General features: G+C 41.6%; 1 protein-coding gene across 2 annotated transcripts in view; it reads left to right on the top strand.

Annotated features, from left to right (window-relative positions):
* The window catches only part of LOC105932034 (potassium channel subfamily T member 2), a 60,885-nt gene that overhangs the window by 18,375 nt on the left and 25,194 nt on the right, over nucleotides 1-17,316 (top strand). Inside the window, exons 2-10 of one of the 2 annotated variants that reach the window (XM_012870997.3) lie at nucleotides 2,344-2,423; nucleotides 4,174-4,276; nucleotides 4,562-4,624; nucleotides 6,768-6,816; nucleotides 9,597-9,656; nucleotides 10,324-10,398; nucleotides 10,610-10,693; nucleotides 11,482-11,576; nucleotides 12,230-12,410. In XM_012870997.3, the coding sequence (XP_012726451.2) occupies nucleotides 2,344-2,423; nucleotides 4,174-4,276; nucleotides 4,562-4,624; nucleotides 6,768-6,816; nucleotides 9,597-9,656; nucleotides 10,324-10,398; nucleotides 10,610-10,693; nucleotides 11,482-11,576; nucleotides 12,230-12,410 (790 nt within the window). The remainder of the gene's footprint in view (nucleotides 1-2,343; nucleotides 2,424-4,173; nucleotides 4,277-4,561; nucleotides 4,625-6,767; nucleotides 6,817-9,596; nucleotides 9,657-10,323; nucleotides 10,399-10,609; nucleotides 10,694-11,481; nucleotides 11,577-12,229; nucleotides 12,411-17,316) is intronic. The other variant, XM_036129074.1, reaches the window with a different exon arrangement.

Genomic DNA, 17,316 nt, shown 5'->3' with positions numbered 1-17,316 from the left:
ACTGGGTCAGAGGTTCATCTTTCAGTAGGACAACAACCCTAAACATACAACCAGAGCTACAAGCAGTGGTTTAGATCAAAGCTTGCTCATGGGTTGGAATTGCCCAGTCAAAGTCTGGACCTATATCCAGAGGAGAAACTGTGGCAAGATTTGGAGACTGTTTGGGCAGGTATGAGGTATACACTAAAAGACCCACAGCTGTCATTTCAGCAAAGATTTGCTCTACCCAGGGCCACAGAAATAAATGGTTTGAATGCTATAATTGACTTCCATTCCACAAACTGTGCCTTGCTTTGTTGGTCTAGCTAATAAAATCCCAATAAGTATTTTAGGATTTATAATTGTAACGGGACAAAAGTGAAAAGGTTCAACGGGTGTGAATAGTTTTGCAAAACACTATATGTCCGCCTTACTTTCAGCCCTCAGCTCTCGCTTAAAAACACAGATCACGAACTAAGTGACCTTTGAAATTGTTCTCCTGTTTCGTGCCACAATAGCTTTAACTCATTAAGTTTGAAAATTCTTTCAGAACTGAAAAAAAGAATGTGTTTATGTAAATTTAAATACACGAATCACCTAAAACGTTGTGGGGAAATAATAAAATCCATCAAAAACGAGAGGAGATATTAAATATGATAGAGAGGGAGAAAAAAAACTGTGACTGTCTGATGAAAAATGTTTTTTTCTGATTGATGTTGCAGTAAAAGAACACATTACCCTGGAAGGGAAAAAAATCATAAAAGCATATGCAGTTTTTTTTTATGAGAACAATAAACAAGAACCTGACATAGCACAGCTTTTCAGAAGAAATGTCGCACAGTAATGGACTTGCAGCTGTGGGAGGCTACAGTATGATATTGGAAGTACTTACATACCGCAGATTACTTGAGAGATTGAGTTTGAATTTTAAATTGTATTTGGTCGTTTAAAAATAAAAAAACAAAGAAAAGAAGGTTGGATTTCCCTAAAGGGATTGGAAGATGTCCAAAGTGCCGTCCTGTTGAACGAGGCTGTCGTCGTCCAAAGTGGTACTGGATGTCAAAACCTTACCACAATTCCCTGCTTCTTGTCTGCTGTATGGTCTAATTTGAGGCGAAAGCTTAAATGAACCTCCTTTTTGGTACGGCGCTATGCTGTTTTGTGTTCTCATTTTTTTTTTTTTTTTTATTTCCTGTCATGCATGCCAAAGCGTCGCTGCCACCAATCTGTTCGGAGACAAGGGGAGCCGTCGACAAGTTGCAGCGGGGCCCATCAACTCCAGGATTTCACGAGGACATGTTTGCACACATCTGCTCCTGCGAGACAGAGGGAAACGAACTAAAAAAACGCGTTCCCATAGAAACAAAGAAAAGTTACCCCCCCTCGTTCACAAATCGTCCGTGAGAGGTGCATTGGTTTGCTTTTGTGCGGCGTGTGCTCAACCGTGTGGACCGGTGATAAAGCGTCTCTCTGGAGCACTGAGAGCCCCCCCCCCTCCCCCCCCCCCGCTGTCGCTGCCACATCTTCCTGCATTCAGCAGAACAGACGCCAGTTGTTCTGCTCCTCCTTTATCTGCCCGTGTTGTATAAGGGGACCACCACCGTGTCGGGCCAGTCTTATTTTACATCCAGCCTGAGTCACCCACTCTCCCTTTTTCACTGAATCAAAGCAGAGCTGTGAAGAATTCCCCCTCCTGAGGTGGCCAGACAGGAAATGCAGTCACCTACGGCCTGTCTGATAATGTGTCTTCACAAATGGCGTGTCGGAGCTTTTTTTTTTGCCACATGAAAATCCGCTGCAGCCGGACACATAATTGGTCTGATATTACTAATACCCAGGTAGCAGGTGTGTGTATGTGTGTTTTTTTTTGCGTTTGTACATGCATATCTGTGCGTGAGTGTGTCCCTCTTAACAGGAGGGTGGCGGACTGGGGGGAGGCAGAAAGAGTAGTAATTATGGCCTCCCGTGTTTCAGCAGAAACATCAGAGGGAAGTAATTTGTTGCTCTATATTTAATCAGCGGAGATAACGAGACCGACTGCGGCTGTCTGGGCCGATGGGCAGGCGGACGAGCAGGAGCGCCATTTCCTCCCAAGCCCATTAGTCGTTAATGTAGCCAGTCGCACCGTCATAGTTTCATACTTCTCTGTTTAAATCATCATTATCTCCTTTTCAGTCTCCAATTGGCTCAAGTGTACGCTTTCTTTTCCTCACCTTTGTTCTTTTTACTGTTTACCTCCCTGTTTCTGGGCACAAAAAAAAGAAGTGTTTTCTCCCCTCACCAAGCCGAAGTAGCTACCTCCTCGTTTCCTCGTTATTTTCACCTCTCTCTAACGGGCCTCCCGTCTCTCCCTCCCTCTCTTAGGGTGCAGGTGGAGTTCTACGTGAATGAGAACACTTTCAAGGAGCGCCTCAAGCTCTTCTTCATCAAAAACCAAAGATCCAGTAAGTCCTCGAAGTCTCCACGTTCACCTTCAGCCGGACGTGAATCTTTCTGTCTGCTGTCGTTGTTTCCGTCCGATCCGCTCCCACTTTTGGTTAGAAAGACGCGTTTCGTGTTAGTGCGCCAGGCTCTGTATACTCTTGCTCTGCATTTCATCATCTGTTTCCTCACGTTGTCCTCTCTTTGAGACGGTCTCATCTGTCTGTGTAGTTGTTGGGATTAAACATGCTTCATTCAGATTTTTTTGAACCTTTTTTCTGTTAGCCATTCATGGAGCAGTCCACGCTTATTGGCACCCCTGGTAAAAGTTGAAAGCTTTACAATAGATTCGTCTTTTATTGCGGCTGCATATTTTCACAGTGAAAATGATGTATGCCATAGAACATACGAAAGATCTCTGTCGATCAACTCTTGTCCTCAATGGTTAGAGTCCTGCAGATTTTAAACGTGGCTCTGCTTTAGCATACCTGAATTAAATTATAGTTTTTTTTTTTAGCAGGACTCTTTGGAACATGAGATGGTAGTTTAACCGTTTGATTAAAAGTCTAAAAGCTGCAGGATACCAGCCCTCCAGGACAGGAGTTTGACACCCCTGCTGGATCGTTCAGAACCCTCTGTCCTCTCATACTCATCTCAAGAGGTTTCAGTGAGAGTTAGGTTTAGGGATTGAGATGACAATGTAAAATGGGTCATTTTATAGATGTCTGGGATTATTAACCTGCAGGAAGACGACACATTTTCAGTTTTCTAGCAGAGGACACCCAATTCCATTCATCTCAAACAGTTGATAATGCTATGGACTCTGAGAAGAGCTCTTGGAGGAGAAATCAGCCCAAAGCGTCCCAGATCCTCCACCATACTTTGCAGTGGACATCGCTTTTCCACATATTTATCCTTCGCGTTACACCCAACTCACCTGGAGTGTCAAGTGCCGAAAATCCTCAGTCATACTTGCGTCCATCCAAAGCCGGCAAGTTTACGTCCCATTAGTGATGGTAGGAGGGAACAGACTTTTTTTCCTGGCAGGCCTCCCACATAAGCAGTTGACACAGAGTCGGACTGCAATGGTTGTCAAGGACATCTTGGGTGACCCCGAGATTTTACCTCTCTTGCCATCTTCCTTACTGTGCGTGATGGCGAGATGAACTCAGATCCTTGTCCTGTATGGTTAAACTTTAAAATCGTGTCTTTGACTGTAGCTGAGGGCAACTTTAGGCAAGCGGACTGTCCTGTTACCATTTCCTGATTTACAAAGATCAACACACATCTGCCTTAGTTGAATGGTATGTACACTTGTCCCATTTGAAGAGAAAGGAGCCTCATTGTCATGTCACATAATACTAAGTCCAAGTTCTTTAATACTGTGATCAGTGTATTAAAGTAAAGAAAGTAAAACATGAATTAGAAAAAGCTTAAGGTAAATTGTATCTGGAGTGCTTATAATTGGGTATTTTATTAAACACGATTGTTCCTAATTAGTATTTTTAATCCACAAACAGAAGAATATTAAAATGTTTGATTTTTATTTATTTTTTAAATCAGTGAGATGTTCCTTAAATACTCCACAGATTTATTTTAAGGCTTTATACACATCTTTATCAGGAGTGCTAATATGTACAGAAGTAGTGTAAATAATAACTCAGATCAGATTTGTTTTCTGTTTAATTTAACAAGCTTGTCTTTGAGGGTTTTTATTTTTTTTTTTAGAAATTAAAACGCCCACTGTCTGTTTCCTTTCGATTTGCATTGCAGGCCTGCGAGTGCGAATGTTTAATTTTGCTCTAAAAGTCCTGAGCTGCCTCCTCTACATCATCAGGGTCCTGCTTGACAACCCACAAGAGGACCGACAGGACTGGTGAGGGCGATGAAACAGAGATTAATGAGGTGAAACTGTGCGACTTTAAGGGCCTGACAGCAGTCACAAGAGCACCGGGTCAATAAATGAGATGACAGTGTGTGTGTGTATAAAGCATCCTGCTAAAAAGGATTCAGTGTCAGACTTTCGCAGGAGTGAAAAAGGGAAATATCTGCTCTGAGGTCATGGCTGCTCTAGTTTTAGCCAGCGTGGCAGGAAAATATTAATTACATTTCAGTGTTTTATTCTGTCTTCTTGGTTGTTTTGCCCCCCCCCCCCCTACAGTGGCAGCGGAGCTAACTGCACCAAGCAGAACGCATCATCCCGTCCCTGGAGTGAGTTTGACTGGTAAGCGCACAAACCGCAGCGGCTCTAATGAGGAGCGATGGCCTCATGGCCGTCCATGAGGACGCACATCCATGACCCCCCCCCCACCCACCCCCGGCTCACCGGACGGAACTGCTGCGTAACGCAATCAATGCAGCTTCACTTAACTGGTGCAACCTGGAGTATTGATATTAAGCAGCACAGGACTTCATTCATTTATCACAATCCAGCTGTATTGAATACCTGCCAACATAATATGTACGTAGTGCCTGTGCAACCTAATCAACAGTGATCTAGTGGAGATAAAGTATGTAATATACTAGAACAGAGACAGGAGTACCAGATAGCATGCAGGGACCCGAGGCTGTGCCACGTCTCCTTTTCGGGGGAACCTGCTGATCTAATTGATGGCTAATGACACGGGCTAAGATCTGGCTCCGAATGAATAAGGAGCCTGACAAAGTCAGTCCAGGCCGCCTCATGGTGCTGCGTTCATGGCAAGCAGCCAAAATAAGCTGCAGGGTGTCATGGTCCACAGTTAGTTGTTTTTGTTTATTTTGATTCTATTTTGTGCCTTCCTCAGTTCTTCCTGCCTTGATCCTTCCCCCAGGTGATTAGTGTTTTGTTGGTTATTCTCACCTGGTTTTTAACGTAGTTGATTACTTCCCCCTAGCAGCATTTAAGTCCCCGTTTCTCCGTTGCCGGATTCTTCTGTTGCTTTCTCCATGGCTCCTGTTTCGGTCTTCCAACAATCACAAAGCGACACACAGGGTACCTTGGAGGGAAATAAAACCCCACCTGTTGTGGCACCGACTATTATTTGTCAGTATTTATTTTTCAATATTCAACAACATATGCAGGATGTTAGAAAAAGAACAATAAAAAACAAGATATGTAAAAAAGTTGTGATGTATAACATTGGTGTACAGTCATATTCAATACATTAGAATATTATCAAAAAGTCAATTTGTTTCAGTAACCCAATTAACTAAGGTAAACGCATTATATAGATGAATTACTCACAGATTGATGTTTGAAAGCCCTTATATCTGTTAATAACCATGTTTTTTTTCTTAAATATCATGAAAACACATTTAAGATTAGAATATTACATCAAACTATTAAAAAAACATTTTAATACAGAAATGTGGGCTTAATGAAAAGTATGTTTAATACTTTCTCAAAGCTTTTAATGCTACATTGCATTTGCCGTAGGAAAGCTGAAATCCTAGCTTCCGATCGGAAAAAATCAACTTTAACTGCCTCTATAGTCGGACTTTTCCGAGTCGGAGAAATTTTTTGAGGCCAATTGTCGGATCCAACATGAATGCCTCACATAAAAAAACAGTAAGCTGCGATAAAATGTTGTTGTTTTTTAAGACACAGTTGTAAGATTGCATCTAAAATCAATTTTACATGTAGCGGGTGCATCTCTGAACCCAACAAATTAAAAGCGATGTTTGCATGTGGAAAGTACAGCTTTAAAGGACGTTTATAAGAGGCACTACAAACAAAAGAACAGCATTCCTGGCTGCCGCCATATTGGAATCCTTAAATTTTGTTTGTTTGTTCTTATTCTGGAATACCGACTTCTCCGACTGTGTTAAATGGAATGTGTTTTATTCGGGTTTACCCCATTCCCAGCTCCTATTTTCAATTTCCGAAGCACATGGAATGCAGCATTATTTTGAAAAAGTAAATCTTAATCTGACAAATGAGCCTGACTGAAACCCACATTCTAATGTATTGAATATTGACTACGTATTTATAAACTTATAGTGATTCACCCATATACCTGACTCACTTACATGCCGATCTTTTACCAGTTACGGGAAGAAACTTAATAATGAGTAGTTATTTAGCAACAAGTAAAATTTTTCTTTCCAATACTCACAAATAATATGTGACACATTATGTTTACATATAAGAAACAGTACTACTACCGATAAAAGCAATTTGAAACTGCAAAAATGACTTTTATCCTACAATCAAAGCCCTCTATGTTTCAGTTGTGAACACCATGTGAGATGTGTTCGTAGACGCAGGTGTAGTGTTTGGGAAAAGAGAGTTGCCAGTATTTTTTATTTTATTTTAATGCTATCAAAGTGTTGTCTTTTATTGACTTATCTCCACTCTCTTAACGCCTTTTCACTTCTATCCTTAGGAAGCTCATCATCTGGGTTGACAGACCGCTACCGCTCTGGGCGCTGCAGGTCAGACTTATATCAGCACACGCCTTGTTGAAAAATGTTCAGCCTACAGTCACTTGCATATGGGACATACGTTAGTCAGCCACAATAGTAACATCACCTGTCAGTGGTTTCAGTGCACCACTCAGAAATAAAAAATTTTGAAATCCGATGGCTGAATTTGTGAAGCTGCCCATAGATGGATATTAAAACAGTTTCTTCCCACACAAATGTCTCCTTCTTAATGGAAGAATGGCAAAGTCTGAGTGAAAGTTAATGTAACTTCTGCATGCTTTGGATAAAAAAATCTATAAAATAAAACCTCTACAATGTGTTTTGTGAGTTATCATAACTCAGATATGACAGAGAAAGTGAACCGTTCCATGACAAAAATGCTTGTGAGTGATGTGTAAAGGCGTAGCAAAAAACACTTTAATGGCCCAAATGGTCTCTTCAGCCCGGCCCCACTGAATAAGATAAAGAACCCCAACAAATCTCCTAGGGTAAGTATAAAAACTTCCTTTAAATTAAAGTTGATTAAATTATATCCAATAAGCTCAGTGTGGGGCTGCACAGTGGCGCAGTGGGTAGACCTGTTGCCTTGCAGCAAGAACATCCTGGGTTCAAATGCACTGGGTCTTTCTGCATAGAGTTTGCATGTTCTCCCTGTGCATTCTCTCTGGGTACTCCAGCTTCCTCCCACAGTCCAAAAACATGACTGTTAGGTTAATTGGCTTCTCCAAATTGTCCTTCGGAGTGAGTGTGTGCATGAATGGTTGTTTGTCTCTCTGTGTTGCCCTGCGACAGACTGGCAACCTGTCCAGGGTGTACCCCGCCTCTTGCCCAGTGAACGCTGGAGATAGGCACCCGCGACCCCATGAGGGATTAAGCGGTTTGCAGTTTGTCTCTCTGTGTTGCAGAGCAACACAGAGAGACAAACAGGACAAACAACCATTCACACCTAAGGACAATTTGGAGAAACCAATTAACCTAACAGTCATGTTTTTGGTCTGTGGGAGGAAGCCGGAGTACCCAGAGAGAACCCACGCATGCACAGGGAGAACATCCAAACTCCATGCAGAAAGACCCAGGCGTGTACTTGAACCCAGGACCTTCTTATTGTTATTTATCTTACTTACCATCCACACCCCTAAACACATTTGTTAGCATATTTTAAGTTTTATTGTGCCAAAACTCGCCAAAAGGGGCACATGGCCAATAGATGGGCTAAAGACACAAACGTCTCAAATCCATCTATATAGATTTTAATTGATTCTGATTTGTCCTTAAGAATTTTAAATGTTTTCAGCTTAAGGCATGAATTGACTCATGAAGTCTTAGCAATGAAAGTTATGGGACAGACATACCTGTATAAGTAAAATTCTACTTAGTTCTACTTAGTTCACTGCTCTGCTTAGCTATATTACAAGATATTCTTTCTTTTTTTTTTTAAGATCCCTTTAGAAAATAAAAGCTGTGTCCAATATAATATTTCAGAGGAAAAAAGCTCAGATTAACTTTTGTTCTTGTTTGGTAAACCATTTATTTCTTTATTGCAACCATAAAATGAACCTTGACAAGCTTTTTTGTCATAAACAATAAAAAAAAATAGTTTTAAAGGTGTATCTGTATGAGAGAGGCGAATAGAATTTCACCAATATCTCAGAATAAAGGTAATATAATCACAGAACTCATACTTTAAATTGTCTAGCATCTTCTGTAACTGCTTAGCAGGATTTATACGACTGGCATTACTAACCATCATCAGTTTCTTTGAGTATTTCTTGCAGAGTTAGTTTCCCTTTATCTTGACTGTTAGATTTCTAAGGGATTGCCAACATGTTTTAATCCATCATGACACACATATAATTTCCTTTTATATGTTGAATTGCCTCCATTGAATATAGAGCTTCCTTTCTAGAAGCATCTTACATCTTTTTGTGCTTCCCCAAGCTTCCTTTTCAAACACCTCAGCGATGCCGAAAGAAGCCAACTGAGTCTTTCCCCTCACATGTTCCACACAAAATCTGCTAGCGCTTAGATGTTAGGGGCCAGACAATTTCTCTGTGCATCTCTGATTCTTGCTCACCATTACCCTACCTGTTGCATAGGATTTTACTGGAATAAGACCGGGCCCTAATTAAAGTGGGTCTTTGGTCAAAACTGAGTTTTTAAAGCCATTTCTCAGCTCTTTAATGGGATGCATTGTTTTTCCTCTGAGAAAACAGGCATTGGTGAGACTCATGGCAGGTCATGGCCGTGCTGCCTGTTTAGGCCGTTGATCGTGTCAGGGCACCATGCAAACTGCAGCGTAACAATATCATGGGTTCCACCCATCAGGTGTTTTCACTATGTGGCTGGCTGGCGTATATCTGCATGTTAACGTTTGTTTTGCCTTTATTTGCCAATGAATTTATGTCACGCCGTCTCAGGGATTTTAAGACACTGAGCCGAGATTACTGTAGTTAAAATTTGTTTATATTTGCAGAGCGGATACACACATATACATGTATATGTAAAAAAAAAAAAAAAAAAAGGATCAGACACAAGAATGTCTGTTGGTTCATTTAAACCTATTCCCTCTGAAGCAAAACCATCAGCCCTCCCACTGATTCCTCCTACGCTCTTCATCTCTGCGCCTCCTAATTCCTCCCTGCTCTGGTCTCTCTCTCTCTCTCTCTCTCTCTCTCTCTCTCTCTCTCGCTCCCCAACTATCTCGTCTCCTCACCCTCTCTCCGTCTGCTCTGCCTCCGTGTCTGTATACGTCTCTCTCTCACTTGCCGTCTCTCCCTCTCTTTTTGCAGGTGCTTGTGGCTTTCATCAGCTTTTCAGAAACTATGTTGCTCGTGTATCTCAGCTACAAGGTGAGCCACTCGTGGCCCTCGACGGCCACTCTGAAGCCTTTTGTGATGTCTGCGGCTATGATGTCCACGAGCGGAGCGGGAAAGGCTGCAGATTTGGATGGATCTGACGTGCTTGAGCTTGTTGTTTGCACTTGGCGTTTTTTTTTTTTTTTTTACTGTTGGCCTCTTGTTGAGTCCTCCAGCGTGGCTTTAAAAGCTTACTCACACTGGTGTGTGATATATCAGAGCAGCTTTAGGGGAACCCCCCTGTGTCGAGACCGTTGGGAGGGGGGGAGAATCCATCCACGGGTTGCCCCCGCTTTTGATGTGCTTGACACCATAAGCCCATGAATGGCTCCCTCCCCAGATTCCTCTGGAGGACGGAGGCCTTAGCATTTAGAGCTGACTGATTCCTGTGCGACTGTCCACCTACGCTAGTCAGATTCAGGTCAGCATGCAGACTGCAGACACATAAAAACAGCAACGGCTGACATCTTAATTGAACACAGAGGCTTAGAGCATAGTGAGTAATGCCGCTTCAAACCCACACAAGGGAGCCGTATAACCCGTACACTCCCTGATGTTTCCTATAGTGCAGAAGCTTCCCCTCCGCGCAGCATAAGTTAACCCCTAAGGTCACAGCCACCGTGAAGTTTCCCGACCTCTCTGTGTGGTTTCTTGTTTCCAGGGCAACGTTTGGGAACAAGTCCTGCGCGTCCCGTTCATTTTGGAGATGATCAGCACCGTTCCCTTCATGATCACTGTGAGTGGAAAATACAAGCTTTACCGATTGCCGACAGCACAGGGAACCTTCATTCTGACCCCTGCAAGCTGCCGCTGCATGTGATGCATTCAGGAGGCCACAAAAAGGCTCCTGCTCACATAATCTCTTCCCTCACCAGGGATCTCAGGACTGTGCGACATAATAAAAAAGACTCAAGTGCTGTTTTTTCATTTTTCTTTTCTCCTGACAGGTGATTTTGCCCTCCTTGAGAAATATTTTCATCCCCGTATTTCTCAACTGCTGGCTGGCCAAACATGCATTGGAGAACATGATAGTAAGTGCTGGCCAGAAGTTGCATGCACTTATCATAGTTACGAATCCCATAAGTGGACTTTAAACTTTGATTTACCTATTTAAACTATTGTTTTTCACCTGTGGAGTGACTGTAACACACAAAACTCAAGGCAAACCCTAAATACAAGAATTTGTTGCACAGGTTTGTACTTATTTTTGGCATTTTTTCCCCCTAACCCACATATGGTCCAAATATGACGTAAAGTTATACGTTGAGTTTGATTATCTTAAATTTCTAAGCGAGACAAAAAAAGCAAAAAAATTAAGAAATCTGTAAAGTGGGGGGAAACATTTTTTCACAACACTTTATTTCACTCTGAATATTTATACCTTCCTTTTGGTAGAATTGGTAGAGTTCATTTTAAATGGTTTGTTCTTGCCTCTGATGCAGGTTTTGAGAGAAATTCTCCAATGTTATCCTTTCATACATTGAAAGAAGAACAGTTTAATTCATTGTTGAAATATTCATTGCTAATATGAGATCCACACCCACGATGAGTGCATGTAACTTTCTATTATAACCTATATCTGGATTTAGTTTTTCCATCCTTGTCGTCTCACTTTTTTGTTGCTGTGCATTTGATTTTTCCTTCTTCTCTTAATAAATACTTCATCGCCTCTTCTCTTAAGTTGCTTCCTTGCTGTTTTAAATGTCGAATTGATTGTCATTTCTCATCTCCTAATGTTCAACACATGTTACCACCTACTCTCTATCAACTAGTGCCGTCTGAGTTTTAGTTTTGAACACAAATATTCGTCTTTCCGCAGAATGATCTCCACAGGGCGATCCAGCGGACACACTCAGCCATGTTCAACCAGGTCGTGATACTTATCAGCACGCTGGTCTGTCTCATGTTTACGTGGTGAGTACCGCAGCCAAACATGGAGGGGAGTGGCAGCAGGTGAGGAAAAGCGAAGCGTTTGAATGGAGATGGAGCGGGAAGTCGGGAATGTCGAAGCGAGAAAAGGATGTGACGAGGCGGCGAGGAGGAGGCAGAGGGAGACATGTAGATGGGTTGAAAATAGCAGCTACTGGAGCTGAGAGAGAATTGCAGTAAGAAGAGAGGTAATTGGTTACTGTCAGAGTGAGACGGGGCTCTTGAATGGCAGAGGGGGATTGCTTCAGTGAAGTGGAGGATCTGTCAGCTTGCATCACACGCTAGGCGAAATGCAGGAGGAAGTCAAGGAGATCCTGTGTGTGCACCCAGCTTCAGTGAGATTCTCTGACCACTTCAAGTTTGACATTTTCCCCGATGACGGCTGAGGATTACGATAACAGCCACAGCATATCTTTATGTGGAAATTTTCAAACAAAAGGCATTCGGGCGTGCAGCCACCCCCGTCTTTGCACATAAAAAGTCACAGATATTTGCACAGGTGTGAAAAAACATTTACGGATGAATAATGGCTCCCATGGGCGCCCGTGCCTCTCAGAGCTTGTGAAGTGTCTTCGATGCTCACTTTGCTTTTCTCTCTCTCCGTCTCCGTCTTTTCCCGTCCTGCAAACCTCGATCAGCATCTGCGGCATCCAGCACCTGGAGCGAGCCGGGAACAACTTGACCCTGTTCGACTCGCTCTACTTCTGCGTGGTCACTTTCTCCACGGTGGGCTTTGGGGATGTCACGCCTCAGATATGGCCTTCACAGCTTCTGGTGGTCATCATGATCTTTGTGGCACTCATCGTGCTTCCCATCCAGGTAACAAAGCAGTGATCGCGTTTACAGTGCCCTGCAAAATGTATTTACACCACTCTGTCACTTTGCAAGCCCAATTTATTTTTATCGGGATTTTATGCAAAAGTGTCAAAGCGCTCTGTGGTAACTCTGGAGGAGCTGCAGAGATCCGCAGCTCAGGTTAAAGCAACACTTTAACTTTATGGCTGACATGCAAAAGGCTGTGTGTGGCAAGAAACACCTTACAGAGCACCACACTGAGCCCTTTGGGACCTGTGCTAGAATGGCCTAGTCAAAGTCCCCTCATAAATCTAGAATAATTTGAGAATTTGTTGCCTGACTCGCTATATTCTTGTTTTGTTGTGCTGAATCCCAATAAAAACTTGGGAAAAAAAAAAAGTTTTGTAAAAGTTTGCAGGGTATGAATATATTTTTAAGGCATTATATAAAATAATACATGTATCTATTATTCAAGTCATGATAACTAAAGCTTTGTTTATTTGATGAGCTTAGAATTCCCAGAGGCAAAAAAAATCTATTTTACTCCCATGTGTTTTATTAAACTAGGCAAGCATGAGACAGGATTACGTTTCAAACTAAATTCCAGCTTTTCTTAGCTAAACTAAGTATGCGCATATTGAATGATTGTGGAAAAAATATATCACAAAGATTAATTTACAGATCTCTTTGTCACCCTCAAAAGATTATTAGTTTTCTTTTAATGTGCTGAAGAACGTTAAAGTTCCCCGCCTTATCTCTAATAACGTTGTAGCTCTCTCCCCTCGCACAGTAATCGGATGACTCACTGCGTCCCTACGTAGATTTACGACGCTATTTTTATACCGGGAGCAACAAGAGAGTCTTCCACACTCATTCAATTTCCCAAATCTCTTCCCTGTCTCCGAGCCGCTCTATAAAAGGGAAATTTATGACGGAGACTTAGAAAAGCCGTTTACACACGTACAGGGACCGATAAAACACCTCGACGAATGCATCGTTTTGGCTGTTTTCCCAGCAGTCGTTCCTCAGATTTGTGTAAACCCGGTGGTGGGTGCCGTACCTTGTGTTTCTCCCGGGACATGCGAGGGTGCTAATGGGATTCATCTCCTCTGTGCAGGTGTTTTTATGTCTTACCTGCAGTTAGAGCTGTTCCCTCTGGATCGAGACAAACCTAATAGGTCAATGATGAGGGGTGGTAATGATGTACTGCACTGTTTTCATTCTCTTTAATTTGTGAAAACTCCAAACTTATTTTAGCGACTAATAAGCTCGATGTTTATTCAACTCAAAAGCTATTATTTCTCAACAAGAATGATCAATTTAGCAGTACAATCCCACGAGGATGCTTAAATTCATTGCCACTGAATCCTTTTAAACAGCGAGTCACCTCACCCGAACTACATCTCTAATGCTACTACATTTATTTTTTTATTCTTTTCATTTTGAGACGCAAACAACTGAATGATAAATTGTTTGACCCTCGCAGACCTCCGCAGCTTTTGCTCAAACTTAAATGTTTTAGCTTGCCAAACAAGTTTTTAGATCAAACAAAATAACCAGAGTGAACAGAAAATGCAGCTTTCAAATGATTATTTCGTTTATCTAAGGTAAAAAATAAAATCTAACTCTGCGTGAAAAGTAAATTGTTCCACCAACACCTTGTAAAATCATGAATAAACTAGGAATTACCACCTTTTTGGAAAGTAAAATTTTATTTCATTAGCCACATCCAGGTTTGATTATTGCTTAATCAAGAAATTACTTAAATAGAACCCGTTTGATAGGATAAAGAAGGCAAAAGAATCTCTAAATAAATGGCGGAGCAGAAAAGCAGCAACTTAACATTATCTAATGGAAGAAAACATGAACATTTCAAGTGCAGTAATTGACATATGTATAACTAACATTGATGTCTGTTCAACATTTAGTTTATGGTAGCAATGGTAAAATGATTTAATGTACTTTACATTTTATGAGCCGTGAGTTCTAATAAAGTAGTTCCTCTTTCAAAAGGGACGTTTAGTTCCATTCTGCGGTACTACATTTTATTTGTAGAAATCTATGTTGAAATTCTTGCCAACACAGTTTCAACAAGGAGAAATCTTGAGAGAAACCTTTTTATCGCTCTTACATCATGTGTTGAAATCACTGAACATTTTCTTATGTCCTATAACTGTCACGAAACATTTGTAGAAATCCACCAGGTCATCCACTCGGGATATTTTTCTAGTACATTTCCATTTGTCTTTCTGCGCTTGTCCTCTTTTAAATAATGAACATCTGAAAGGCCTATTTTTTTTTTTAGGCTAGATATTTTTGAAGACAGGCTGTATGATTTTGTAAACATCAAACACAGAAACAGTATCCAGCCAACAACTAATCATTCATTTTATACCTCAGAGTCCTATCTTGTATGTTGAAGTCCTCTTTCACATTTCTGTGATCTGATATCTGTGAAGTGGTGGACCATAATGCAAACAGCCAAAGAAAGATATTTAATAATGAAACCTTACAAATTAAAACCTAAAGGACCATTATCAAGACTAGAGCTGTACAACTGATTGAATTGTATCGTCTTTTTTTCTAGAAGTTTCCCCAAGTCCCTTTTTGAATAACTCCGCATCTGCAAGACCATCTTACCAGCTCTTCGGCTCTTCAGGGGAATCTAATCTTAAAAATGTCCCATATCCACTCTGGTCTTTTGTCTTTCTACAGAGGCCTTCCTCTTCTTCTCATAAACATGAACGTGGTTGGCTTGTTGCGACTCTCAGTCATATTAAAAGTCTGGTGAGAGCAATGGAGCTATAATGAACAGCTAACCATTAACCTAGCCGCTAAGCCAGTGGTTTTCAATAGATGAGGCGCGCCTCTCCTGGGGGAGAGTCGCAGGGGAGGCGCGAAGAAAAATAAGACTGCGCTGCCACTCAACTCTGTGAAACCGGTGATCAGCGCGTACCTGAACAGGCTGCGTTAACAGTTCAGAGAGTATTTTGGAGAGGAGCCACTGGAAAATCATTGGGTCAGAAACCCCTTCTCTTTCCCACCCACAGTCCACAATGAACTGAGCATCCAAGAGGAGGAGGCTCTTATTCAGCTCAGTTCAAATGGGGACTTAAAACAGAGACTGGTGGAAATGCCGATTACGCGATTCTGGTTGAGTGTTGAGAGCGAGTTTCCCCATGTGTGTCCGCCAAAGCCATGAGAGTCCTGATCCCCTTCACCTCCACTTACCTATGTGAATGTGGGTTTTTCGCTCTCACCCTGACCAAAAACAAATACCGGTGAAGGCTACATATGCAGGATGACTTGCGGCTGTTTCTTTCTTCTGCACAACCCGACATCGAACAGCTTTGCGCATCAAAGGCTTGTCCTCATTGTTCCCATTGAGAATGCTTGAGAACATCGTTGTTAAAATAGCAACAGGTTTAAATTGTGTATAATTAGCCTAAAAAGTAAATCGGAATATGGAATATGTTGACGTCTGTTAAATTCAGGTTATCTTTTTTATTATTATTATTATTTCAGTTGAGGTCTCCTGTTGACGTGAGTTCAGTTTCACATTGGCGTCTGTTTAGTTCAGTTTGTCGAAAACAATCGTTTATGTTGAAAACATTCGTTTATGAATTTGCTCTAATGACTTTGAAAAGTTAAAATTCTAAAAGTAGGCCCTCTGTTTGTGATGTTTCAGTAAAAGTACCCTCTAAGATGGAAATATTTGGTTATCTTTACCAATTCCAAGGGGAATTGGTAAAGATAACCGCTAAGCTAACCGGATACATAAACACTAGAGGTGCGCATCCGCAGCCAGCAAGCGGAAACTAGGAAAGAACGAGCACGCACACACTGGCGTTATGTGAGCGCATCAGAATGATTAGCATGTGGGACAATCAGTAGATAAGGCGATTCCACAGGAACTTGAGGGACAGAGGAGCGTGAGAGCAGGAACAACATTATGGCAAATCCCTGCTCTCCGGACCACATGGGAGAGATTGACTAGGGCTTTTTACAGGCCTGCAGCTCCCACAGAGAATTTTTTAACACCCTTTTTGTGAATACATAATGATTGACTACTTTCAGGATGGGAGGAAGATTTTACCCAGTATAACAAAAAGTGTGTCAGAACAGGATTACCAACTATAGCTTTAACACCTCAACCACAACAGATGGTTTGGATGCAATATTCGGTCGCATATTTACATATTTACATAACGCTTAACAACTTTAGGAGTGTTTCACTTTCTTATAAAGACGTGAATCGTGGTTATTTGTCTTGCATGTGCCGAATTTGAAACATCTTCAGCCATTAGGTCATTATACATCTTATAGAGTAAATGTTTGACCGTAGTACTTTGCAATATTTCAAAGGAGAGTGCCATAATGTGACTGTGGCAAATACAATCTTCCTAAAAATTATGTTGTGGTTATCTAATGTTGATGTTGTGGTGTAATTAAAGGCAAATGTGTTGTTTTTATAGGATGCTACAACTGCTTGGTCTTTAACTGGGACCGCATCCCACGCTGACATGATCAAAAGCTCTCTCTGTATTCTAGCTGCACCCGGGTGATTGCAAATATCCTCACAAAGCCCTCATTACGTTAAAAAAAAACTTTAGCTGGAGAACATTTTGGTAAACTTGCATGAATACATTTATGAAGAATGTGTCTTTAACTTTGATATCTCACTGCCTCTCCCCATCTTTCATCCATAAATACCCTGACATTTAGAAACTGTCCCCTGCTAGTCCCCAGCCTGTCTCTGTATGGTAGGGGGTTGGGTTAGGGGGGGGCGGATGTGACTGAGTGTGTACCTCTGTCTGACCCCTGACGATTGTCTGAGTAGCAAATAGCCACAGGTCAAATCTATTTTCTATAATTTTCTTCTACTTCTGTTTTCTTAGTTTTCTTGACAAATTCCTACACCATAAGAAGC

This window comes from Fundulus heteroclitus, unplaced genomic scaffold (genome assembly GCF_011125445.2).
Source record: "Fundulus heteroclitus isolate FHET01 unplaced genomic scaffold, MU-UCD_Fhet_4.1 scaffold_135, whole genome shotgun sequence".
NCBI classification, from domain to species: domain Eukaryota; kingdom Metazoa; phylum Chordata; class Actinopteri; order Cyprinodontiformes; family Fundulidae; genus Fundulus; species Fundulus heteroclitus.
Note: the sequence above shows the minus strand (reverse complement) of the source record. Positions and strands in the feature narration are given on the sequence as shown.